Source organism: Marmota flaviventris, chromosome 7 (assembly GCF_047511675.1).
Source record: "Marmota flaviventris isolate mMarFla1 chromosome 7, mMarFla1.hap1, whole genome shotgun sequence".
Classification (NCBI taxonomy): domain Eukaryota; kingdom Metazoa; phylum Chordata; class Mammalia; order Rodentia; family Sciuridae; genus Marmota; species Marmota flaviventris.
In genome coordinates, this window is record NC_092504.1 from 102468831 (window position 1) to 102490962 (window position 22132).

The 22132-nt window shown below is 38.3% G+C and overlaps 1 protein-coding gene across 2 annotated transcripts in view; it reads right to left on the reverse strand.

The window, feature by feature from the left end:
• Nucleotides 1-596: 596 nt before the first annotated feature.
• Nucleotides 597-22132, reverse strand: part of Grid2 (glutamate ionotropic receptor delta type subunit 2) — a 1380466-nt gene continuing 1358930 nt past the window's right edge. For both annotated transcript variants that reach the window (XM_027926659.3, XM_027926658.3), the window contains 2 exons: nucleotides 3699-3939; nucleotides 597-1019 (listed from right to left, as the gene is read on the reverse strand). In XM_027926659.3, coding sequence (XP_027782460.1) covers nucleotides 597-1019; nucleotides 3699-3939 — 664 coding nt within the window. The remainder of the gene's footprint in view (nucleotides 1020-3698; nucleotides 3940-22132) is intronic.

Here is a 22132-nt window from a genome sequence, read left to right on the forward strand (position 1 = left end):
TTTTAACTGTAGTCTTGACTGGCATATTAATGGCTTTTTGTAATCCTACAAAATTGCATTCTGATATTGTGTGGCCTGAATGGTCTTGAAATTGTTTTATAAACACTGCAGGGATTGCCTTTGGTCCACAGTTAAAGGACACTCAACAGCAGTGGAGCATTATATGGATGCAGCAGAAGAATGTAAAAAGACTGAAGTTATTGCAATTATATTTTTAAAAATAGAGAAATGTTATGTAAGAGGCCTTGATGTAAAATTAAACCTGCATATACTTTTAGTATACTCAGTGCACATTTCCTAAACTTGAAGTACAGTATATGAAAAGCAGACTAATAGGATCCTAGAATACTATATTCTGGGGGAACAAGTTGAGTAATGAAAAAAAAATGGAGGGAAATATACGAGAAGAGAGCGGGGGAAAAGAGAAATAAACAGGGAGAGAAAGGAAGGAGAAGGTGGGGAGAAAGAACTAGAATCATTACTAATAATCCTGATTTTTTTTTTAAAGTTACATCCATGTTAGTCCCACAATATTACAGTTGCTCCTTGCAACGGGAGTCCTAAAGAAGAAACAGTGAAGAGATTTTGTTTGATGCTCATATGGAGGTGCCTCGGTCTGGATCATTACCCAGATTGAGCCCCAGGGTAGGAGTCGGTTGATAAGGAATAGATGACATTGTTTTTATAGGACTCCTGAAAAAGCCCCCATTAGGTGCCCTGTGCCTAAAAGGGCCAGTTCGGTGCTCAGGCACGTTGCCAAAAGCGAAACCAGAGGCCGCTTTAGCTGACAGTGTGCGGCTAAGAGTCTGGATCTGCTCTGGGATAAAGGTTGTTGTGGTGATATGAGTGTTCCTGAAATCACTGATTTGCTCCAGTGCTTGTCGTGTTGGCAAAGTGTCAATGTCCAGAGGGGTCAAGTCAATTGACGAGGTGGAAAACTGTTTATGGGGGCTGTCGTCATCTGTGCACAAGCTATTTACACGTCTATGGAGGTGCTCCAGGTCAATTTCCTTGTCATCCTGGAGATGAAGAAAAAGAAAATAAGGTTCTCATCAGTACTAGCTTCCATGGTTAAAAAAAATTAAATAAATAAAAAAAGAAAAGAAAAGAAAGAAAGAAAAGGAAAAAGTAGTTCAGCAAACATGTAATTAACTGAACTTTGGGGTTTATTCATTTAACAAATATTTATTGAGCACCTAATATGAGTCAGGCACTGTGCTTATTAGCTTCTGGGAATACCAATATGATTCTGAGATAAATATATATATTTTTCCAGTGAAAAGTCTAGAATGAGCATACACCACATGCAACTAGAAAGATCAGAGAGTTGTAGAAGAGTGTTACCATTCTATATAAGACAGGCCCGGCAAAACCGTATGAAGGAAAAGTATGGTTTTGGCAACTCCCTCTAACCCCTCCACCTCTTCTTTATACATAGTTCCTCTCTTTTCAGTGTCTCATTCCAAATTGGAATTTTGATCCTTTCCACCATCTAGTTCTAACCTTAAATTTTCATTCTTAGAGAAAAGGGATATGATGTGCTATTTCATACTAAAGTATTAATGACTATTAAAGTGTTATTTCTTGTAGGCCAGCGATATGTAAGATTTTTTTAGACAGAGAAAAAGAGAACCAATTTCTAATTGAGATTTCATTTACTTAAGGTATCTAGCATACGAATCAGGCAATATGGTGAGGTCAGCAGGATGTTTAGAGACCTCTTCAAGTCAGGACAGGGAATGATAGATAGTTTTAATTTAGGGTCAGTTTTATGGTACATGGCTCTAAACCAAGGATGCTTTTAAGCTATGCTAATGATTTTTTATAAGAAGGCACTTAATAAACAAAAATGAAGTAAAACCTCAGATTTTTAAAGATGAAACCTCTCTTAAATCCCTTAGTATTTTCATTAAATGTGAGTATTAAAACCCAATATTTGAAAAAGTAGAGCTATCAAGAAGGAAAATTGTCCATGTTATCACTCTTATTTATAGCCAAGCTCAACAAATTAAATTTGTGAGGGTTTAAAAATATCTATTAATCATAAAAGGAGAAAATATTTGTTCCTAGGATTTGGATTAGCTGTCACGAGTTAGAATGGGGTCTGCATTTTTTTTTCATCATGCTGTTATGGCGCTCCTCAGTGAAAAATATTTTGATGTGCATCACTGTTTTTCCTTCTTCTTTCTCATTTTAAAATCCAATAAAAATATCCATTAATGCAATATTATCACTGAGACTTTAGAGGGTTGAGACATATAATTTTATGGTTCCCACAGCAACTGTAATATAGTCATCCATCAACAGATATAATAATGCAAAAATTTAATATCACATATAGTAATTCAAAATATAAGGAGCTTGGGGAGTCCTTAATTTTTAGATTTTTGAGAATATGAAGTCTCAGCTATAATGCTGCATTAATGTGGTCTTTTGCATTGAATCAACGTCAACAGAGATACCAGAAGCTTATTCCACAAAGAAAACAGTACAATCAAACCTGATTAATTTTTAACTCGCTCTCCACTTATTTAGAAAGGATGATCACACAGGTAGCAAGCTAAGATTTATCTTGGCTGAGCCAAGCTTTTCCTTGAAATGATGCTGATCAATTTTTCACGTAAGGTGGTAAAGATAGAGTCCTTAGACTACTTAAGAAAACAGCCCGTTTGAAATAATACATTAAATGTGTAAAAATCTATATGAAAAACAGAAGTCATTTTAATTTGTGCATCAAAGCAAATCCTCTCAGGATTTGCTCCAGTCCTCAGTTAGCCAAGTTCTAGTTAAAGAAAGTTTAAAACTCTCTTTTGAAACTATTCACCAGATCAAATCGTATAACAAATTCAGGTTGTTTTCCATTTCAATTTCTGAAATTTTAGTGAATGTAATTTCATTTTTTAAAAAAGATTCACCTTTTGGTCCAGTTGAAACAACATAAATGAATCAAATAGTTTATTTTAACTTTACATTTTCTCTGGTAACTTATAAACCCCATAATTTGTAATGAAAACAAGGCACGTGGTACTTTAAAAGAGACAGTATGTGTAACTCTGCAGTTATTCTTTCATATATCTAGAAAAATTTAATATGGCCCTGGAACTAAGATGGCTCAGGAGAAAAGGAGAAAAACAGAATTGTGGATGATTCCTTGATTATATCTGGCAAGCTTGGGGTCATGAAAGAACCCAAATCACAGGACAACCCTACAGATCTATACCTGTAATAGATCACCAGTGGCGATGAGAAAATTCTGATTATTTTTCACTATAGCATTGCATTTTTCAGGCCTAGTCTTAGAAACCCAAGTAAGTAATTTATCTACAAGTTAAATAACTAATTTAAATAAAATGAAATGGTGAGCATCATTATAAATTGGTCAAGGAAATCACTACCTTTAAAAAAATCACTGAATTAAAGTCTATCCTGAGATTGAGAAACATTTCAAAGAGCCTCATGACACATGCTTTGTCAGTCTTTGAGATACTATAGTCTGCTCTCCGCTTATCTGCTAGGGCCTAAAATGGAAATTAGTCGTGGCCTTATCCATTTCTCCATTCACTCAAATTTATTTTCTGTCTTCAAAGAAAGACGAAACAATGACCGCCCCCAATTCATTATCCTTTTCCCCATGGCCAGCCTGCCTGGAGTGATGGCCTGCTTGTTGGTTCAAGTCAGAGCCGAAGCTCGTCAAGTACCTCTTTGGATGGGACCCGGGAGCCTTTCCTCTTGCTCCACCAGGTCTCCAGCATGGCTATGAAGCAAGACAGGACGATCCCCGCAGCCAGGATGCAGAAGACCCCCGCGAAGCTCTTTATGTCCAGGGCGCCTCCTTTCTGCTTTGTGTCCACTGAGGAGTACAGGTCACACTGGCCATTCTTAGGCCACCATTTGTGCTTCAAGATGTCCATGTCGCCACTCTGCTGAAGTTCCAGGATCCTTGGGGTCAAGAACACAACCCATGTTATTGCAGACATAGTTGTTGCCTTCTCCATGACAGCTCTGATTTCCACCCCACCTCTAAAGGATGGTGGCTGCGGGTGGACAGGAATCTACAGATCAGCTTATAGGTGGACTATGAGGAAACTGACCATGATGGCTCTGGTTCTATAGATGAGGTTGTGCTGCGGGACTTTTTGCCCATTTTCACCCCTCCCTCCCATTCCCCTCCTCCCTCCTTTCCTCCTTCTTTTGGTTTTATTCTATAACTAAATACTCCTGTCCCTGGTTTGGTGCAGTGGCTTTCTACAATTACATTTCAGAGGCCCTGTTTTGATGTGGTTTCAAGCTGCTGCAATTCTGTGTGCCTTTCCTACACACAGAAGGATCCTCTGGATCTTAATGCTTTTATGAAGAACGTTTTGCTGCTTTGAGCAAGATGCTGGCGTAATGTCGCCCGGCATATGCTACACACATAGAAATTCAATTAAAAAGACTTCTATTATTTAACACAGTGTGCAAGAAAGCCTTGGGACAAGTTTGAAGTTGATAAAATACATCATTTTTTGTTTTTTCACACAACTGATCTAGTTTTCCTTTTAATGCCAAAGGGAAAGAAATCTCACCTTGGAGAACAAGAAGAAAAGCTGACCAGAGGCATTCAGAAGTAGTTCAATTCAAATAAGAAATGCCCTTCTTCTTCATCTTTTCTCTCCACATTCTGGGAGTAACTGCAAAGACTGCAGCTTTTTAAAGTGTGATTCTCATTGAGGAATTAGTCTCACTTCTGAATATTCTTTGGGCTCTATCCAATACCTGCCTGGCCTGCCCCTCCTCCAGCGATGCCCCTCCTCAGAGGCCCAGGTTATATACGGTCCAGAGTGTGCATATCCTCAGGGTTCTCTGGAATTTTCTGGCGTAATAGCTCAGTGCTCTTTCAGTTATATTCCTAGGATGTCCTCCTGAGAGCAGATCTTATTGTCACAAAGGTACCAAAGACATACGTGGTAGTGTTAGAGTGAGCACAGAGCACGGTTGTGCAAGCTCAGGTACACACAGCTTTGAGCAGGGGAACCTTCCCATGCAAGACATGGCTGGGGGTGGGAAGAGAGGGACCCAGAGGCCATCTCCTTGTGCTCCTGTGTCCTACCTTTGTAATCTCATCCTGGGTCTTGGATTCTTTGGGGTAAGACTGTTTAAAAGGTGAGGGAAAAGAACTAGGCCAATTTGGAAGGAGTAAATCACCCAACTTTTGGTGACACATAACCTTTTTACCTGTTTTTATAACCAGCCTGGGGCTAGAAAATTGAGGAAAATGATAAAGGGAAGGACACTGGGGGTGGGATCAACTTTTAACTTGATTTAATCAAGAGTGAGACCAGCTCTAGGAGAATCTCTGTCTCCATCTATCATGGAGAGCTGGTCTTCAGCTCTGTTAACTCCCATGGATACTGCAGGACTGACAGTGCCCTTGAGCCTCCCCAACAGCCTGGGCTTTTCCTCCTTGCTTCTTGTGAAATCAATCTGCCTAATTTCCCATCACCTCAGAATGTTTCTCAAAAGGGGCAATTAATTGATTAACATCATTCACTAAAATAATTGTAGGTAATAATGGGTTCTATGTCTCCTGTATTACAGTCTTTATCCCAGATAAATTCATTTCCTTTTCCAGAATTCCCCAAAGTGTATTCCCCAGGACACTAGTACCTAGAAAGCCTCTGCAGGAAAAGGGCTCTGTGGTCATTAACTCTGAGAAGCACCTTCTTGGAAGTATACCAGGATGCTAGCCTATGGACTCTCCAAGACCACTTGTGGAAAAGTAAGCCTGTATGATTTTGTTGAACTCAGCCTTTCCCATACTCAACTTCCATTTCCCTTCCCCCATTTTCCTCCCCAAGTAACACATATTGAGAACACACAGGGAAACAATTTGAGGAATACACTTGAGGAATAATGTCTTGATCCAAAGAAGAAACTACCTGTGGGAATTTCTGGTACTGTACTAGGATCATACAAATACATAATTGTAGCATCAAAGTTACTTGCTTGGCCTCTTCATGAATACCATTTAAATGATGGTAATGTTGCTAATGAATGGTATAAAATTTCAGTTATGAAAGATGAATAAAATCTAGAGATCTACTATATAACACTTTGCCTATGGACAACAGTACTGTATTATATTCTTAAAAATTCAATAATAGGTTAGCTCTCATGTTAAGTGCTATACCACAACAATAATGAAACGAAATGGCAAATCCTTTATGTGTTTTCACTTGGTTGTCAGGACACCATTTTCCTTCAAGGTTGAAGGAAAAATGTAATCATGTTGGGACAAATAATTATTCTTAAATTTGTACTTATAAGTATGTGTAGGTATAAAAGGGACTGACATCAACCTTTGCTTAATGAGAATACAATTGTCTCTCAGTATCCATGGGGGATGTATCCTGGGTTCCCTTACAGATACCGAAATCTGAGGATGCTCAAGACCCTCATATAAAGTGGCTTAGTACTTGCATATGACCTACAGGCACCCTCCTTTATGCCTTTAATCATCCCTAGATTATTTATTACCTAATAAAAGGTAGTGCTGTCTATAAATAGTTGTTAGACTGTATTATTTAGGGAATAAAATAATTAGAGAGTCTGTACATATTCATTACAGAAAAACTTCTTCTTTTCTATTTTCAACCTGAATCTGTGGGTGTGGGGCCCATGGATACGGAGGCTGACAATTATCTACACACAAAACGAAACCCATTTTTACTGCTCTCCTGCTCCTCCTGCTCCTCCTGCCACTCTGCTATTGGGTTTCTGTGAAAGTGTGAGATTTTCCCCTCGTGACACTTATCATCGTTTCACATTATTTGCGGTCATTTGATCAATGCCTGATCCCCTTTCTGGAATGCGTACCCACCCCCCACACACACTCCCCTCACAGAGCAGGTGTATGTTTATTGATGACTATGCCTAATTCAGTTTTAGCAAAGGAACTCTGTCCTCAGATCCTACTTTTCCCCCCTTATCATTGAAGCCATTTTGTAATTTGTTCCGTGTCCTTCTTATTCATCTGTCCATTCAATAAATATTTCAAGAGGGACTTCATTACCAGGCATTTCCTTGGGTACAAGATTTCTTCTAAAACGTGATTGCACATCCAGTCAGAGCAGCCTAGGCAACATTGTGAAACTTTTTTTTTTAATGCCCTCACTTCATGTCCACTTATTCTATCATTCATTCAGGGGTTGATGACTGCCTACTCTGACTCCTCAGGGGTATCTGAGATCTCCATGATTCAACTTACTACCTCCTTATTTGTTCTCAACATGGAAAATGGTTCAGCTTTAAGAACAGTTACCAAACTCTACATTTTATATTTCACCCATTTCAATTCTATTAGGAGTCAAAGGTGATAAATCAAAGAATTCATTTTATTGCAGAATTTTTAAATTCAGAGAGCTGAGTTCTCTAGGAGCCTTCTGGTATAACCCAGGAGCTGCGAGGAGCTCTTTCTAAGGTGGATCTTACCATCACAGCAGCTCAGGGATACACATAGTAATTGGACTACAGGGTCTCTCAGTGCAGCTCTGACCAGCCCACAGCAGATTCCAAGGAATGTAGGCTCTTCCAGGCTATTGTGTTGGAAGAGAATGAAAAGATTCCCTGAGCCAAGAGTTTTGTCATAAAAGCTCGCTACAAAATCCAGTGCTCCTGGAAATTCCACCAGAAAGGTCTCTCCACACCCTCTTTTTAATTATTTAACAAAAACTTGACTTAAGGATTAGGTAAAGTAAGTTAGTAAAATGTAATTTCTATAATCAGCAGAAAGATAAGTTCTCTTTCAAATCTTCATGAGAATCTGGCCCTTTAAATGAAGCTTAACAACATCCAAAGGAGAGTTTTCCCCTTTAATTATAAGCAACAGTGATATATGCCCATAACAAGGCAAGAAACTAGTTGCAAAATTCTTGGTGAGGGCCAGGAACACTTTCTGGCTGGGTAGAGTGACATTCTTTTGTTAAGTGTGTGATTTCCACAAGGTGGCAGTCTTTGCTCATAGAGAGCAGAGTTACTGCGGTTCACCTGTGGGCTTGAGATGCATAGTGTGGACTTCTTAGCGCTGTAAACATTTACCTATTAGAAACAAAATTAGCCATTAGACTGATGAACAACTGGATGGCTAAAACATTTTCTTGAAGTGCACTCAGAAAAACTCCTTCCATTCATACCCCGGGGTGATGGCAGCGCTTGCTCTTGAGGAATTAATGAGTCCACGTAACAAAAAGCATTTGCTCACTGCGTGGCATATGGAAGGCGACCAACAGTTGAAACTAGAATTATTATTGCCAGCATGTGTGACTATTGTTCTTTCTTTGGACCTGTTCTGGTGCATTCCTCTTAATGGAGAGTTATATGCCCCTTCGAATCAGCAAATGATTGATTCACTGACAAGAACATTGCCTTTTCTTCTTTTGCCAAAAGTATAAAAATATATGTGATCTCACTGAACAGAAAAATTTTAGAAGTCTATAAAACCTAACTGCAGTTTGAAAATGGTTAATAGATCAATCCTACATGCATAGCATTTTCTATTGATAAAAATGAGCAAATTTCAGGGGAAGGCAGCAAAGAAGCAAAAGATCCTTCTTTCATATTCAAATAAAAACATTCAACAGGCCTCAGTGTCATCTTGTAAAGCTTTGTACTTTGAAGATAAGAGCCTCATTTGTGCATGGGACTTGCCCCGAAGGTTGGTCACTTGCCATCTTTAATTGTTAATATAGGAATTGATTTTCAAGTTATTTGTAACAAAAAGGATGAGATGGATACAATTTTTTAATCCTACATAGGTGACAGATTTTGCCTTTGAATAATACAGCTGTCCATAGGTTCCTTTCAAGTTTTATTGGAGTCATAGCCCTTTGGTAAATTCTTGCTGAGCTGACTCTAAAAAAAGTACTGATTATTTGAGAAAAATGACACTGCCTTTCCAGTCATTTCTACTAGGAAAAGACTTAGGGATGATCAGAATCTTCATTTTCTTTCTTTTTTTTTTTAATATGGGCAAAATCCTTTTCTCAGGCCCTATTTGTAGGAACTCCTGTGACTCTCATAATAAGATTTCCCATCTTCTGGTAGCACAAAATATTAGAATGAAAAAGAATATAGACATTATTTCTTCTATCTTTGTCTCCCCATGCCCATTTTATGGATGAGGATACCAAGGGATACAGAGCATAATTCCCCACATTTTTTAAAAATATTCAACACAAAATTTCACTGCTATAGAAATTAAAAGACTTTTTTTTGTGTGTGACTCATGCTGCCAGGAAATAGTTGACGTGGGGCTAGAATTCAGGTCTGTCTTCCAACACTTTTTTCTCCATTACTTCACACGGCCTCTAATTAACTTTTTAAAAAAATAGCGAATCACTTTTAGATTTAGAAGTCTGTTAGACCCTGAGGAAAACTGTCATCAATACATTTCCTCTAGAACAAACAATATAACTGTAGTGTGACTGCAAATTTATTCATACCACGATTTGGGTGTGCAAAGAAAATGTGGCTTTTCTTCATAGCCTCATTGATCTTCCTTAGTAGCACTGTGGCCACTGAGCAGTGGGGAAAAAACTAAATTTAGCTCAATAGGATTTAAAATTTAATCTGATCTAATAATTTAACATGGCTCTAGCTTTAGCTCAATCTACTTAAGAGAATTACTCAGTACTTCTGAGATAGGAATTTGGGATAAAGGGAGAGATACTGAGTCTCAAAGGAATGCCCATAAACCACAGAAGAGGAGGAATACCCATGAACCACTGAAATGCAGAAAGCACCCACCAATTACAACTCTTGAAGACGTACCCTTTGTCCGTGCCCTTGACCTGTGACCCTGAACCATAAGGGCAATGAGCAAGAACAAGGAAAACTGGCACCAAATCCTGAAACTCCACCATGGCTCCCCCTTTAGTCAGCCCCTACCACCAGCCCTCTATAAGTACTAGCACCCCACACCACTTAGGGGCTGTCTCTCCTTCTGCAGACAGGTATCCTTCTCCCTTGAATGTGTATTCATTGCTTTCCTCCAAAGGTATCTCTCTCTTGAGATTGCCCCCATTCTTCCTTGAATGTGTATCCAATTCTTAAATAAACCTATGTCTATGTCATTGATTGCCACATTCTGAAATTCTTTTCCGTTACCTATGCCAATAACTACGCTGGTCCTGAATCAATTTTTCTTTTTTTCTCTGGGAACTCCTTGGACCTCTTTGGAGATATGTCTTTTCCTATGACATTTTCAATTCTTTCTCTTTCCCCTTGTTCTTTTCCAAGATGGCATTAGGATTTATGGAGGTCACAGTTATTTCCCCCATCTTGGATTGGGGGTGGTGGTGGGGGTAGGGGATGCTGGTTCCTTCTCTGTTCTTGGACTTCCTTGGGCAGCTGTCCTTCAAAGTGAGAGTGGTCTGGGTCCAATCTTTAGACAGTAATTGGTAACAACTGCAGCTAAGGTCTACAGAAGTGCTAGGTCTGGTCAAGTTGGCTGATATAGGGTGGTAATGTAGGGCTCCCTTCTGAACCTCTGCCATTTTCATCATCTACCCCTGATGATTCTGCAGTGCTGCAGATCCTATTATAGTGTCACCCTGTCAGTTACTTTGAATGGTCCCAAGGTGGGTCCATATGTGCTAATTAGCATTCCCACCACAGGGGAATAAGAGAGACCTGGGGATGAAGATTGAAACTTTGCTTTTTCCTGACCACATGGCACTGATTTCTCACTCATCCAAGGTCTTCTCTCTTGGTATAGAGCCTGGTGGGCCCTGGGGACTCCTCACAGAGACCCTAACAGGAAGGGAAGGAAGTCCTAGACCCTCTCTTCTACCTTTTCAGTGTTTCAATCTAAGAACCTCCCCTCATTCATATCCCACCCTGCCCTCATAGAACACTGGTCAGAAGAGGTAGGCTCTCCTGTTTTTCCTGAACATCCTACTTACATCCTAAGTCTTCCAGATTCTCAACTCATCGTAGTGAAAGAGAATTCTCGTTACATAGTGTTAGAAACTCTATGTTTCTAGGTATTTCTTCAATTTGGAAGTATTGAGGCTATTTGGCACTAGGGATGGGTGAGGATATTTTATCTGGGGGGGCAAAATATTTTATCTGTACATATAAGTTTCATGTGACTAAAATTAAAAAGATATTTAGATAGAGCCCCATTATTCAGTAATGTTTAATATCCATTATCACTGAGAAAAATACTTGGGAATATATTTTAAAAAACGATCTTTTGGTACACTGAGTAGATCTATTTTGGCTCACAATACACACATTTTGAAGTTCATTTGCTTGGTTTTTACAAAATTTCCTTCTCTGTGGTTGCTGAGAACGAGTTAATAGCATGCAAATGATTTAAGAAAATAGCAGCTCAATAGATTTTCCATTTATTCATTATTTCTTTCATTCTTGTCTTAGAAAATGTAGGTAAATTTTAAGTGAAGCCCAAGCACAAGAGTAAGATTTAAGCAAGTAAGTATAGTGGCACTCTGATTGGCATATCTGGCAACACAATTTGAACAATCAGATGTGTAAAAACAAATTCTATTCATTTCTTGTGAATGAGGCACCCATTGATTATTTCTCTTAAGTAAAAATCTCTTCATGATCTGTTAGTAGCATTAGATGCAACAAATATTTATTGATAACATTTAGTGCTTCAGTAAAACCAAATAGCCACGGGGAGATTCTTAGAAGTTTTATCTTTTGCTTTAATTGGACTTTTAACTAATTCTTTCAACTAGTTGAACCAAATTTCAGCTGCTTAAGTCTGATCCACTAAAATTACCTAAGATTATACAGGTGAATAGTATTTTTTGGCATTTTCAAATAACTCATGAATGGTATATTTTAGATCAAGGGACAGCAAACACTTAAAATTAAGGTACAGATAGCAAATATTTGAGCTTTGCATGTCATGTAGTCTCCCTGGCAGTGACTCAACTATACTTTTATACTGTAAATGTATCTCTAGACCATATATGTAAATGAAGGGCTTTATTTATAAAAACCAGGAGTCTGATTTGCTGAGCTGATTTAAAACTCACAGAACAAATAGCTTTGATGAACATGATGAGTTTCCATATCATTAATAACATTATTGAAGTTCAGAGGGATTAAATGACAGAGTCAAAGTTAGGTCATTAGAAAGTATCAGCCTATTTCAGAGCCAGAGATTGTAACTCATTCTAGTGATCTTTTGAACATGTCTTAATTGACATATAGCAATTCCCATTATTTGTGCATCCTTAAGTGAGTACCAAGTGATCTTGTGACTTTGTATTTAGCCACATTGAGAAAAATTTATTTATGCACTGTATCAACATAGCAGTATAATCCTCCAACTGACTTTGGATTTCTTTGGTTTTCTGATTATCCTATAATACAGCTGAATATTGGGATTGAGATTGGGACCTCCCACATTCCTGAGTGACTGACTGCCTTATTTGAGATCAGGTAGTATTTGTCAACTGAGGTTTGTGTTGGCTGAATCATTTTTCCAGACAATGGCATCTTTAGCTTGAGATCAAGGGGGTATCATCAGATATGATACTGCTAAAAAGAAATTGTAAGGAAACGATTATGATTGGCTAAGAATGGATAAGGCAATTGACTGATGTAGAAAAGCTGATGCCTCTTTTAAAAAAATATATAAAACTCTTAAAATTATGTTTGAAAGTATATAAATGAATTAGATTTTTGTTGTTGTTGTTAGTAAAGAATTACCATGAACACTTAATGAGAAAGACACCTGTTAGTATTGGAAAGGATCTGGGAGAGGAGATCATATTTCACTTCTGCCCAGGGAAGTGAAAAGGACTGCCCAGCTCCCTGCTGCAGTGCTGGATCCACAGGACTGGCTTTAATTATGAGCTCAGTTATTGTTGAAGGATGCTACACAGCAGAGACCTGTATAAAAAAGAAAGTTTCCTGTGTTGCTTCCAACCTGATATTTCACTTTCAAATTGGAAAAAGATAATTTGATAAAGTCTTTAATTGGTCAGATCTGGTTTTCTTATTCAGAAACCAGTATCCATGACCTTATTTAGTAACTAGTGTCTTCCTAAGGCATTCATTTTCCTGTGGCTGGAAATGAACCGTAAACTTTATCCAGAATATCTATTTTCCAGAAGAATGCATGCATGATACTATAAATCTTGGAAGGCATTTATCAAAAACATGGCAAATTATTTGATTTACTTCATAAAAGATCCTTGTGAAGGAAGAATTACTGTTTACCTCTCTCCTTATTCTTGTAAGGAGCTTTAACAGCGTTGATTGAAAAGAGTTCTCATGAGATGGAGGTTCAGAGGTTAAGAAAATGTCCCAAGGCCAAATGGCTCTCAGACTCAGGGCTCCTAGCTGCCTTTTATTTGAATACACCATAGACATCTTCATTATCCATAAAGAAAACCTATGTAAGTGGAAATCGTTCCTTTCCTTCCTGCTTCTTTATGAGCTGAGAGTTTGACTACTCAAGTCCCTTGGCCGACCTGTATCCCATTGCATCTATTTACAAACATTACTTCCTGTGAAACACATCCTGACGTCCCCAAAGAGCCACATGAATACTGCATGCATTGATTAATCTCTTTGTGAATAGAGTAAAGTCAGGTAAATTCATTACCACCAGGCACTTAGGGGGCTTTACAAATGTTATTGAAAAAAGGAAGTGTGCAAACAAGAAGGCGGTGTTCTGAAACCCTGCCCTTTCCCAGCCAAAGTCAACCCATGGTGAACTTTCCACCATAATTGCATAATTATGTTGTGCAGACTCCCATAGTTATCTCAGTGAACCTTTTCCTTAGGGTCTAAACAACCCTCCAGGAAAGGTATGGTATTTGTTAAATAACACAATTATTTGGAAAACTGTACTACTTACTCTTTAACATTTAGAGTACTTTTTATGTTCAAGTATTGATGAGATTTTTGTTAGCTCTTCGAGCCATCATACTTATAGATATATTCTTTGCCTGAAGATGAGCCTTAAAGTTGAAATATATGGTGCCCATTCACATCGATCTCTCTAGGTTAGAGCCCTCTCCTTCAAATGTAAGTCTTGCACTGCCCAAGGGGGGCAAAATCAGCCCTGTTCACGGAGAAGCAATTGCTTGAAAAATCAAATTAGCAACATGACGGATCTCCAGACTTTGGTGACTAGTGAACTTTAATTATTATATATTTTATGTGTTTATGCTGGCAGTAAAAGTCAAGCACTCATTATAGAAATGGCAGACATGATCTTTCATAAAATGAGTGCTGGGCGGCAAATGACTAGATAATCAGGATAATGAAAGCAAGCCAGAAAGTTGCTAGAAAGCTGAGAAGACCCAGACAATGGCTCCCACTGAGATAGAGGGCATAATTGCAATTGGAAAGAGAACACTTTTGGTGATCTTTAAAAATGTCAGCTACATCCTTAAGCTCAGTGTGATATTTGGGTTATAGGGTAAAGGGGAAAAATTCTTTCATTCTGCAGTGGGAAACTGGCAGTGATCATCCTTGTTTGGAGTCATTCTGCAGGCAATACAAAATCTTCTTATGCAGACCTTTCAGATGCATGCTTATGAAAGTGTCAGAAAGTCCAACTTGTTTTGTGTACTGTATTGTATATATTTTATGAATAATTTCCTATCTTTGAGTCTGGCAACCAAATCTTAAAATAAGTGGGATCTTGAAGTGCATGTTATCTGTAAAATGAATAAGGATTGTGATATGAATCTTTGGCACATTGTTAGAAGAGAGAAGATGATGGGAAAAGATACTTTTTGAAGGAACGAACATTCTCTTTAACATCTGTGGGAATGTTCAACTGTAATCGTGTGGAAAGAATTTGTTATTTTGCATATTGCTGGAGTAGGTAGTTTAATAACTGGGGTTTTGTTACGATGAAAATGTCATGTAAGTTAGAGGGTCTTAGATATTATACTTAAAAAAACTCAGTGCATATTTGTATTAATTTTGTATGTAGTGTATAGTGGTGGTGTTTTTCTTCCTTCCTTCCTTCCTTCCTTCCGGTACCAGGGAGTGAAGCCAGGGGCACTTAACCACTAAGCCACATCTCTAGCCCTTCTTATATTTTATTTTGAGACAGGGTCTCACTAAGTTGCTTAGGGCTTTGCTAAGTTGCTGAGGCTGGCTTTGAACTTGTGATCATCTTCTTTCCACCTCTGAGCTGCTGGAGTGCATTTAATTAAAATTCTCAGTCAAGAGTGGGATTACTGGTAATAGTACAACTTTAGGAAAACGAGTTTACTATTTTAATCACATTTTCTTCGATGGAAAGTCTAAACAAGTTTTAAAATTACATTTTAACTATTTTGATGCATTTACTATATTTAACGTGATTCCCACTCTGATGCAGTGTTTTGTTTTTTTTTCATAAAGTGTCAAGACAGTAACGTAACATGAAATTTTCCCAAGGTAGCTAGAACTGTAGGAAAATAATCAGTTTCTCTTCATTTTGGGCAATCTAAAAAATGAATCCTACTTCTTAACTTCTTCCCATCATGGATGTGAATATGTTATAATATTTCTATGAATGGGAGAGAAAACAACATGAAAACCATTTCTTGGACATTAGCCTGAGGTTCTGCTATGGGGTGCTGCACCACAGTATGACTGTGATCCCTGAGAAGTGCAGCACAATGAGACTCACTGTGCAAAAAAAGGCCACCTGACTTTGGATTTGGAAGACTGGCACTTTAGGGACAGCCTTTTGGGACAAGTGTTGTGTAAGATGAGAAATTAGGAATAAATAAAACATGCACTGGGAATAAAACATGGACTGGGAAGTAATTTAGACAGTGGAAACTTCTTGTGCCAAGGTCCACAGAGAAAAGCACAGGCATTTTGAAGAAGCAAAAAGCATACCCTAGGACCAGACTGCAGGCATGGGAAGCAACAGAGCAATGGTGGAGAAGCAAGTTTGTAAGTCATTTAAGGAGTTGAGGTTTGATCTTTAGTTTAGTGACAGTTTTCTTTCCTGTTCTAGATGTTAGCCTCCTTGAGGGTAGATGCTATGTAGTATTGATTGATTTTGTATTTCTAGCTCCTGGCACAGAATATGCCTTAGTAAAGAAGGGGCAAATATGTGACTGACAAGAAGGACTCTCTCTTCCACGAAAGCCTCCTCTCAGAACTCTTGTTCCATTTCCTCTGAAAAAAGACCCCATTTAGCAGTGAGCCTTGCAAAGCTTCTCTTTCACTCAGAATTATTATTTACATTGGATACTTGCTTTACTCCTTTTGCATTTCTTGTATTTTTAACCACATTGTAAACTCCTTGAGAACAGGGATCTTAAATGATGGATTCTGTTCTATTTCCCACACCACAAACACAGTAACTGGCTTTCTGTATTAGTTTGGCAAATATTTGTTAACTTGATTTGCAATGGATCTGAAAAAAAAATAGTGCTCAATCTCATGGTGTGAAAGACTGAATGTTTACATCCCTCCAAAATCCCTGTGTTGAATCTAAACCCCACTGTGATGGTATTGGACGTGGAGCCTTTGGGAGGTGATTGAGGTTGAATGAGGTCATGAAGGTGTGACCCCAACCTGAAGGGATAAGTGCCCTCATAAGAAAATACATCAGAGAGCTTGCACTAGCCACACAATGAGGAGGTCATTTCAGCACATAGCAAGATGGCAGCTTCTCTACAAGCCAAGAGAAGAGGTCCAAGAATAAAACCCACCTTGCCACCACCTTTATCTTGGAGTTCTTAGCCTCCTGAACCATGAGAAACATATTTCAGTGATATGAGGACCATTTCATGGTATTTTGCTGTGGCAGCCCAGGCAGAATACTACCCATGGATTTTGAAACACAGCACGGCAGCAGTGTCATGACTGTAGAGTTATTCCTGTCAGTTAGAAGTCACCCTCCTTTTTAGCACTTTTCTAATTCTGGATTTTTCCTTCTGATGTTCTTCCTTTTTCCTCAGAATCCTGTCTAGAGTAAGACTGATCTTAGACTCAGAGACTTGAGAATGTCTGCTCTCCTACTCCTATTAATGTTTAACATATTTTCAAAAACTAGGATACACATAAGTTACTATATTTCTTTTTTGGATGTCACTATAATCTGCAGAGCATTTCTATGGACATTATCTCATTTTTTATTATACAACCTACAACTGAAAACAAGTCCTTAACTTCATTGTTTACACAAGTAAGCAAAGTCTTCTTTGTTTACAAACTTTGATTTCACTTCCACAATGTGAAATTTATATATTTGGGGTAATGTAGTCTCATCTAAAAATTTGCTAATAAAAATTAGCTGTGTAAATATGAGTAAGGAAGAGATATAAAATCACCAAATAAACCGAAATTATTTTCAAGTACTTCATATGTGATAACTTGTGTGACAAACCTGGCCAACTACTGAAAGTCTGTTAATTATAAATCATTATTTAACACAGGATCTCCAAAACCTTTATTTAGAAAGCCAATAGCTAGCTTCACTTTGTTAGGTTTCAATCTTCTTTAAAATTGTATATCGCCAGATGTACAGCGTTTAATTTGAAGCTAATATTAAACATTCTTTGGAACATGTTATTATTGATTCCCTAGTAGGAGTAAGGGTTCCTTAACTGGGAACATAAATAGTAAATAGAGTATCTGGATTCCTTAAGTAGTTTCAGGAATAAGTCTGATAAGTAAACTAGAAGTGTTAGCCACCTTTTATGAGACAGCAAACTGGTACTCTGATATAAATGGTTATTTATTAAAAAATTACATAATGTGGTATAAAATAGCAGCGAGACTCATCTAATTCCATGCAGAAAGGATAATTGATGTGTTACTGCTCTGCTTCACAATTTAGTTTTCCCACGCATGGGAGATATGCTGGGAATTAGTCTATTCCATCTTCTTAATGAGACTTATCTATTACCTCAGATAATGTATCTATTTTCCTCAACCAGCAGGACTACCTGCTTCAGGAGTGAAGCTTTCAGCAGTTATTAGAAAGACAACTTACCAATACACAGAGAGGGAACACTCCATCTTCCCATGTGTCTGTGTGGCTGGATCCAGTGGAGGGTATGGGACGCTACTGCCACGAAAGGGAAGTGCCTCCACAGTTCCTGTGTGAGCTCATGAGAGCTGCTGGCTATTTTCCATGATAATAGCAAGAGCTATATGCACGACAATATTTACTTATTTGATGATATTATGGAAGGCTTCAATAACTCAGAGGAGAGGCTTGATAAAAATTGAGTACCATTCACTCCTGATAACAATTGTCAGAGGGACTAAGTGGCTGGCCTCTTTATTCAGAAATAAATCTGGTAATAATACCACATATGTGTATGTATAAAATGTAGGCATTTGCAAATTCTGGTATTTCTCTACCTGAAACTAGACATAATCAGCCTCTCAAATGTGTTCTAAACCTTGGTGAATTGGAAATGAAAGAAAGCCGGCTAAGCAGGGATCTGAAATATTTATAAGAGCCTCGATGAATAACAGCAGAAGTGCAATTTACCCATGTTTGGATAGTCCATTATATTTATAAGCAACTGTATTGCTCAGAATATTGCTAAATTGTGAGGAATCTTTTCCTTATATATGGTAGTAGGTGGTACTGAGTATTATGTTTTATTTTTGTTTCTAGATGAGGAAAAAAAAAGCATAATACCTTCTGATAAAAGTGTCACTGTGGTAAAACTCAAGCTACATGTGGATCACTTTAAAGAACAGCATTCCATAAACAACCAATGGGCACACTACCGTAGCCACAAGGGAAATGTGGAGAACAGATCCACATTGTAGTTCCTGTTCCCATTTAGGCTGACTCTCTATGAGAGGTCACATTCCACGAAACTAGTGAATGTGCTCTGAAGTGATTTTCCCATAATTGTGATGGAAAATGAAGACTGATGTTCAGCCTTCCCCATGAGGCCCAACTTGCAACACAATTCAAAAGAAACTAAAATATAAAATTGATTCTATATTCCTTGCTATATTTACCACTGATTTCTATCTTTGTGAGTCTCAATGATGTTCCACAGGGCTCTGGTGATCCCCAGGGTCTTTCATATGTAAGAATTGGCCTATGATGCATGACATGATATGCTAGAGCTAGGGTGTTATGGTTTGGATGTGAAATGTCTCCAAAAAGCTCAGTGTGAGACAATGAAAGAGGGTTCAGAGGAGAAATGACTGGGTTATGAGAATCTTAACCCAATCAGTGAATTAATCTCTTGATACGGATTAACTGAGTGGTAACTGATAGTGGGTAGGGGGTGGCTGAAGGAGGTAGGCATTGGGACCATGGCTTTGGGGTACATACTTTGTATTTGGCAAGTGGACTCTCTCTCTGCTTCCTGACCATCATGTGAGCTGCTTCCCTCTGCCACACTCTTTGGCCATGATTTCAACCTCACCTTGAGACCTGAGGAATGAAGCCTGCTGTCTGTGGGCTGAGACCTCTGAAACTATGAGCCTCAAACAAACTTTTTCTCTTCTAAAATTTGTATGGTCAGATTTTTAGTCACAGCAGAGAAAAAGCCAACTAAAACACAGGGTGAACATCTCAGGTAGAGTATGGAAGAACGAAAGAGGAGAGCTACGTTCCCACTTAATGTCAGGAATCATAGCCGTAGAACACTGCAATATATATATATATATATATATATATATATATATATATATATATATATATATAAACAATTGGATTCAATTTCTTTCAGCTCCGGTCAAAGGCTGCTTCTAGCCATACATATACTGTGACAAACAGTGTTCATGAGATCATGTCCAGTAAGCTGATGGGCAGGTCCAATAAGTTCTAGCATTTTTCTGAGAACCAATGGCAACTCTTCAGTTTCTCTTTCATCTTCTCCTACCCAATGCCAGTCTTGCCACTGTCACTTATGATAAATCAGGATATGATTGATAAAGAAAACTATGGATACAAAGGCTATTATAGATGTTTTAGTTAGCACAAGATAAATGGATGTGTGAATTCTACTATTTGTAAGCTCACAGGTGGATAAAAAACATACTCATAATAAATGGTTGATGACTAAAGAGAAATCAAAGAATAATAGTGAGACGCAGATAAGGGCTTATGTTTAAAGACAGAAATTTGGAAAAGGAGAATGGAACAGGTAAGAGTATGAGTATTAGAGATAGACAAACTTGAGTGGAATTCTGGTATCATTACATCCTGAGAACATACTGGAAAAGTAACATGACTCTTTTGAGGTTTTCTATTCTATGGAGCAGAACATTATTGATCTTAAATTGCATTGTGCATGCAATGTGTTCTGCATGATATCTGACGTATATTAATTTCTTAGCACCAGGTAGCTGTTATCATAACCATTATAAAGACTAATGTGGTGTATCCATGGTGATGTAGTAGAATCCATTTTTCAGGTTTTTAATTTTTCTTTTCAGAATTGAATACTGACATGGACAATGGTTAAGACCAAACCCACAGTGCTGCTGCACATCATGTCCATTCTCGTGTTCTGTTCAAGAAAATAAACAGAATGCTAGTATGTGCTATGGACTGAATGTTTTATGTCCCTTCCCTCTCAATCATATATTAGGCTCTAATCCCCAGTATAATAATATTTGGAATTGCGGCCTTTGAACAGTAATTAGATTTAGATGAAGTCTTAATGGTGGAGTCCCTCATGTCTGTTCTTATAGGTGTACATGTCTCTTCTTAAGACAACTATAAGAAGAGACATGAGATTTCTCTCTCTCTCTGTCTCTCTCTGTCTGTCTCTCTGAAGATATAGAAAGAGGTAGCCATCTGCAAACCAGGAAGAGAACCCTTACCAAGAATGAAATCCAATGATCTTGGCCTGCAGAACTCTGAGAAATAATTTCTGCTGTTTCAGCCATTCAGTCTGGAATTTTGTTATAGCAGCTTGAGCAGACTAAGACAGAGCGTGAAGCTCTGAGAATGCAGCTGAGAAAGCAGGCAGCTGTGAAAAGCCTGGGGAAACAGGCAGGTGACAGCATGAAGCTCTTAGGAGGTCAAGTCAGGGTTAGAGGCCTCTGAAAACAGGGTGACAGACTCAATTTCAGTGTTACCGTTTAGTGTGCTCTTGACCATGTCTTCACCGACCTCTTACTGACCTGGGTTTAATATGAGGGACAGAATGTGATTTGGGGTGAGGACACTTTCATTTCAATAGTGCTAGTTTGCTCTCTGGATCTCTTGTCAAGTTGAGACCGAGGATGCCACCAAAGGCCCTGTCATTATACAGCAAATTCACAGCTGCACTGGAAGCAACACAGTAAATCACTGTCCTTTCCATGAAGGCTGCAATCAATAATGCCACAGGAGCATTTCCCCCCAAGAACCAATAACTGCCTGGAACTGTGGGAGACCCATTACAACACTGAGAATTCGATGTGGAAAAATGAGAGGAATAAAGCAGTCTAGTCACTGACAAGAAAAATACATGAAAAGCAAACTAACATAAGTGTAATTATAGAGTCTCATTCTCACTCTAGGGGAATTCATATATTCAGATGCCAGCTACAGATCAACAAAGAAATACAATGGGTACATTTGCTGTTGTTGTTGTTATTTATGAAGATCTGACTCGTAGGCTTTTCATGAGATCAAATTTGAAATTTTCATATTGGGCAGAAGACACAAAGGGTTGTCAATTAATACTTAGAATTCACAGTATGTGATGATTGTGGTGTCAGCAATATTAAGAATTTACGTTTATCGACACTGCCAAGTTATTTTCATTTCTAAAAACTTCTACAGATTTGAGAAGACAGGCCCTAGCTTAGGTACAGAAATTCTAGAGAGAGAGATTACAGCATAAAGGATTCTCAGCCTAATTGACATGTAGTTATCCCTGTGACACAGTCCCCAACTCTTTCCGCCTTCAGTTCACTTCCCAGACCCTCACTGCTCCTCCCAGCATTGCATATCACAAGCCTGGGAAAAGATCAACATTCAAAACTCAATCATCCACATCCAATGCTCTACAGAGAGCTGTGTTACTTAAGCTATGCCGTTTGGAAGGTCAGGTTGTATTAAGTGCATTTTCAACTTATAGTATTTTCGAACTGATGATGAGTTTATTGGGTTGTAATCTCATTGTAAGTTGAGAATCATGTGTAATTTGTGTGAGGTCAAACCAAGACT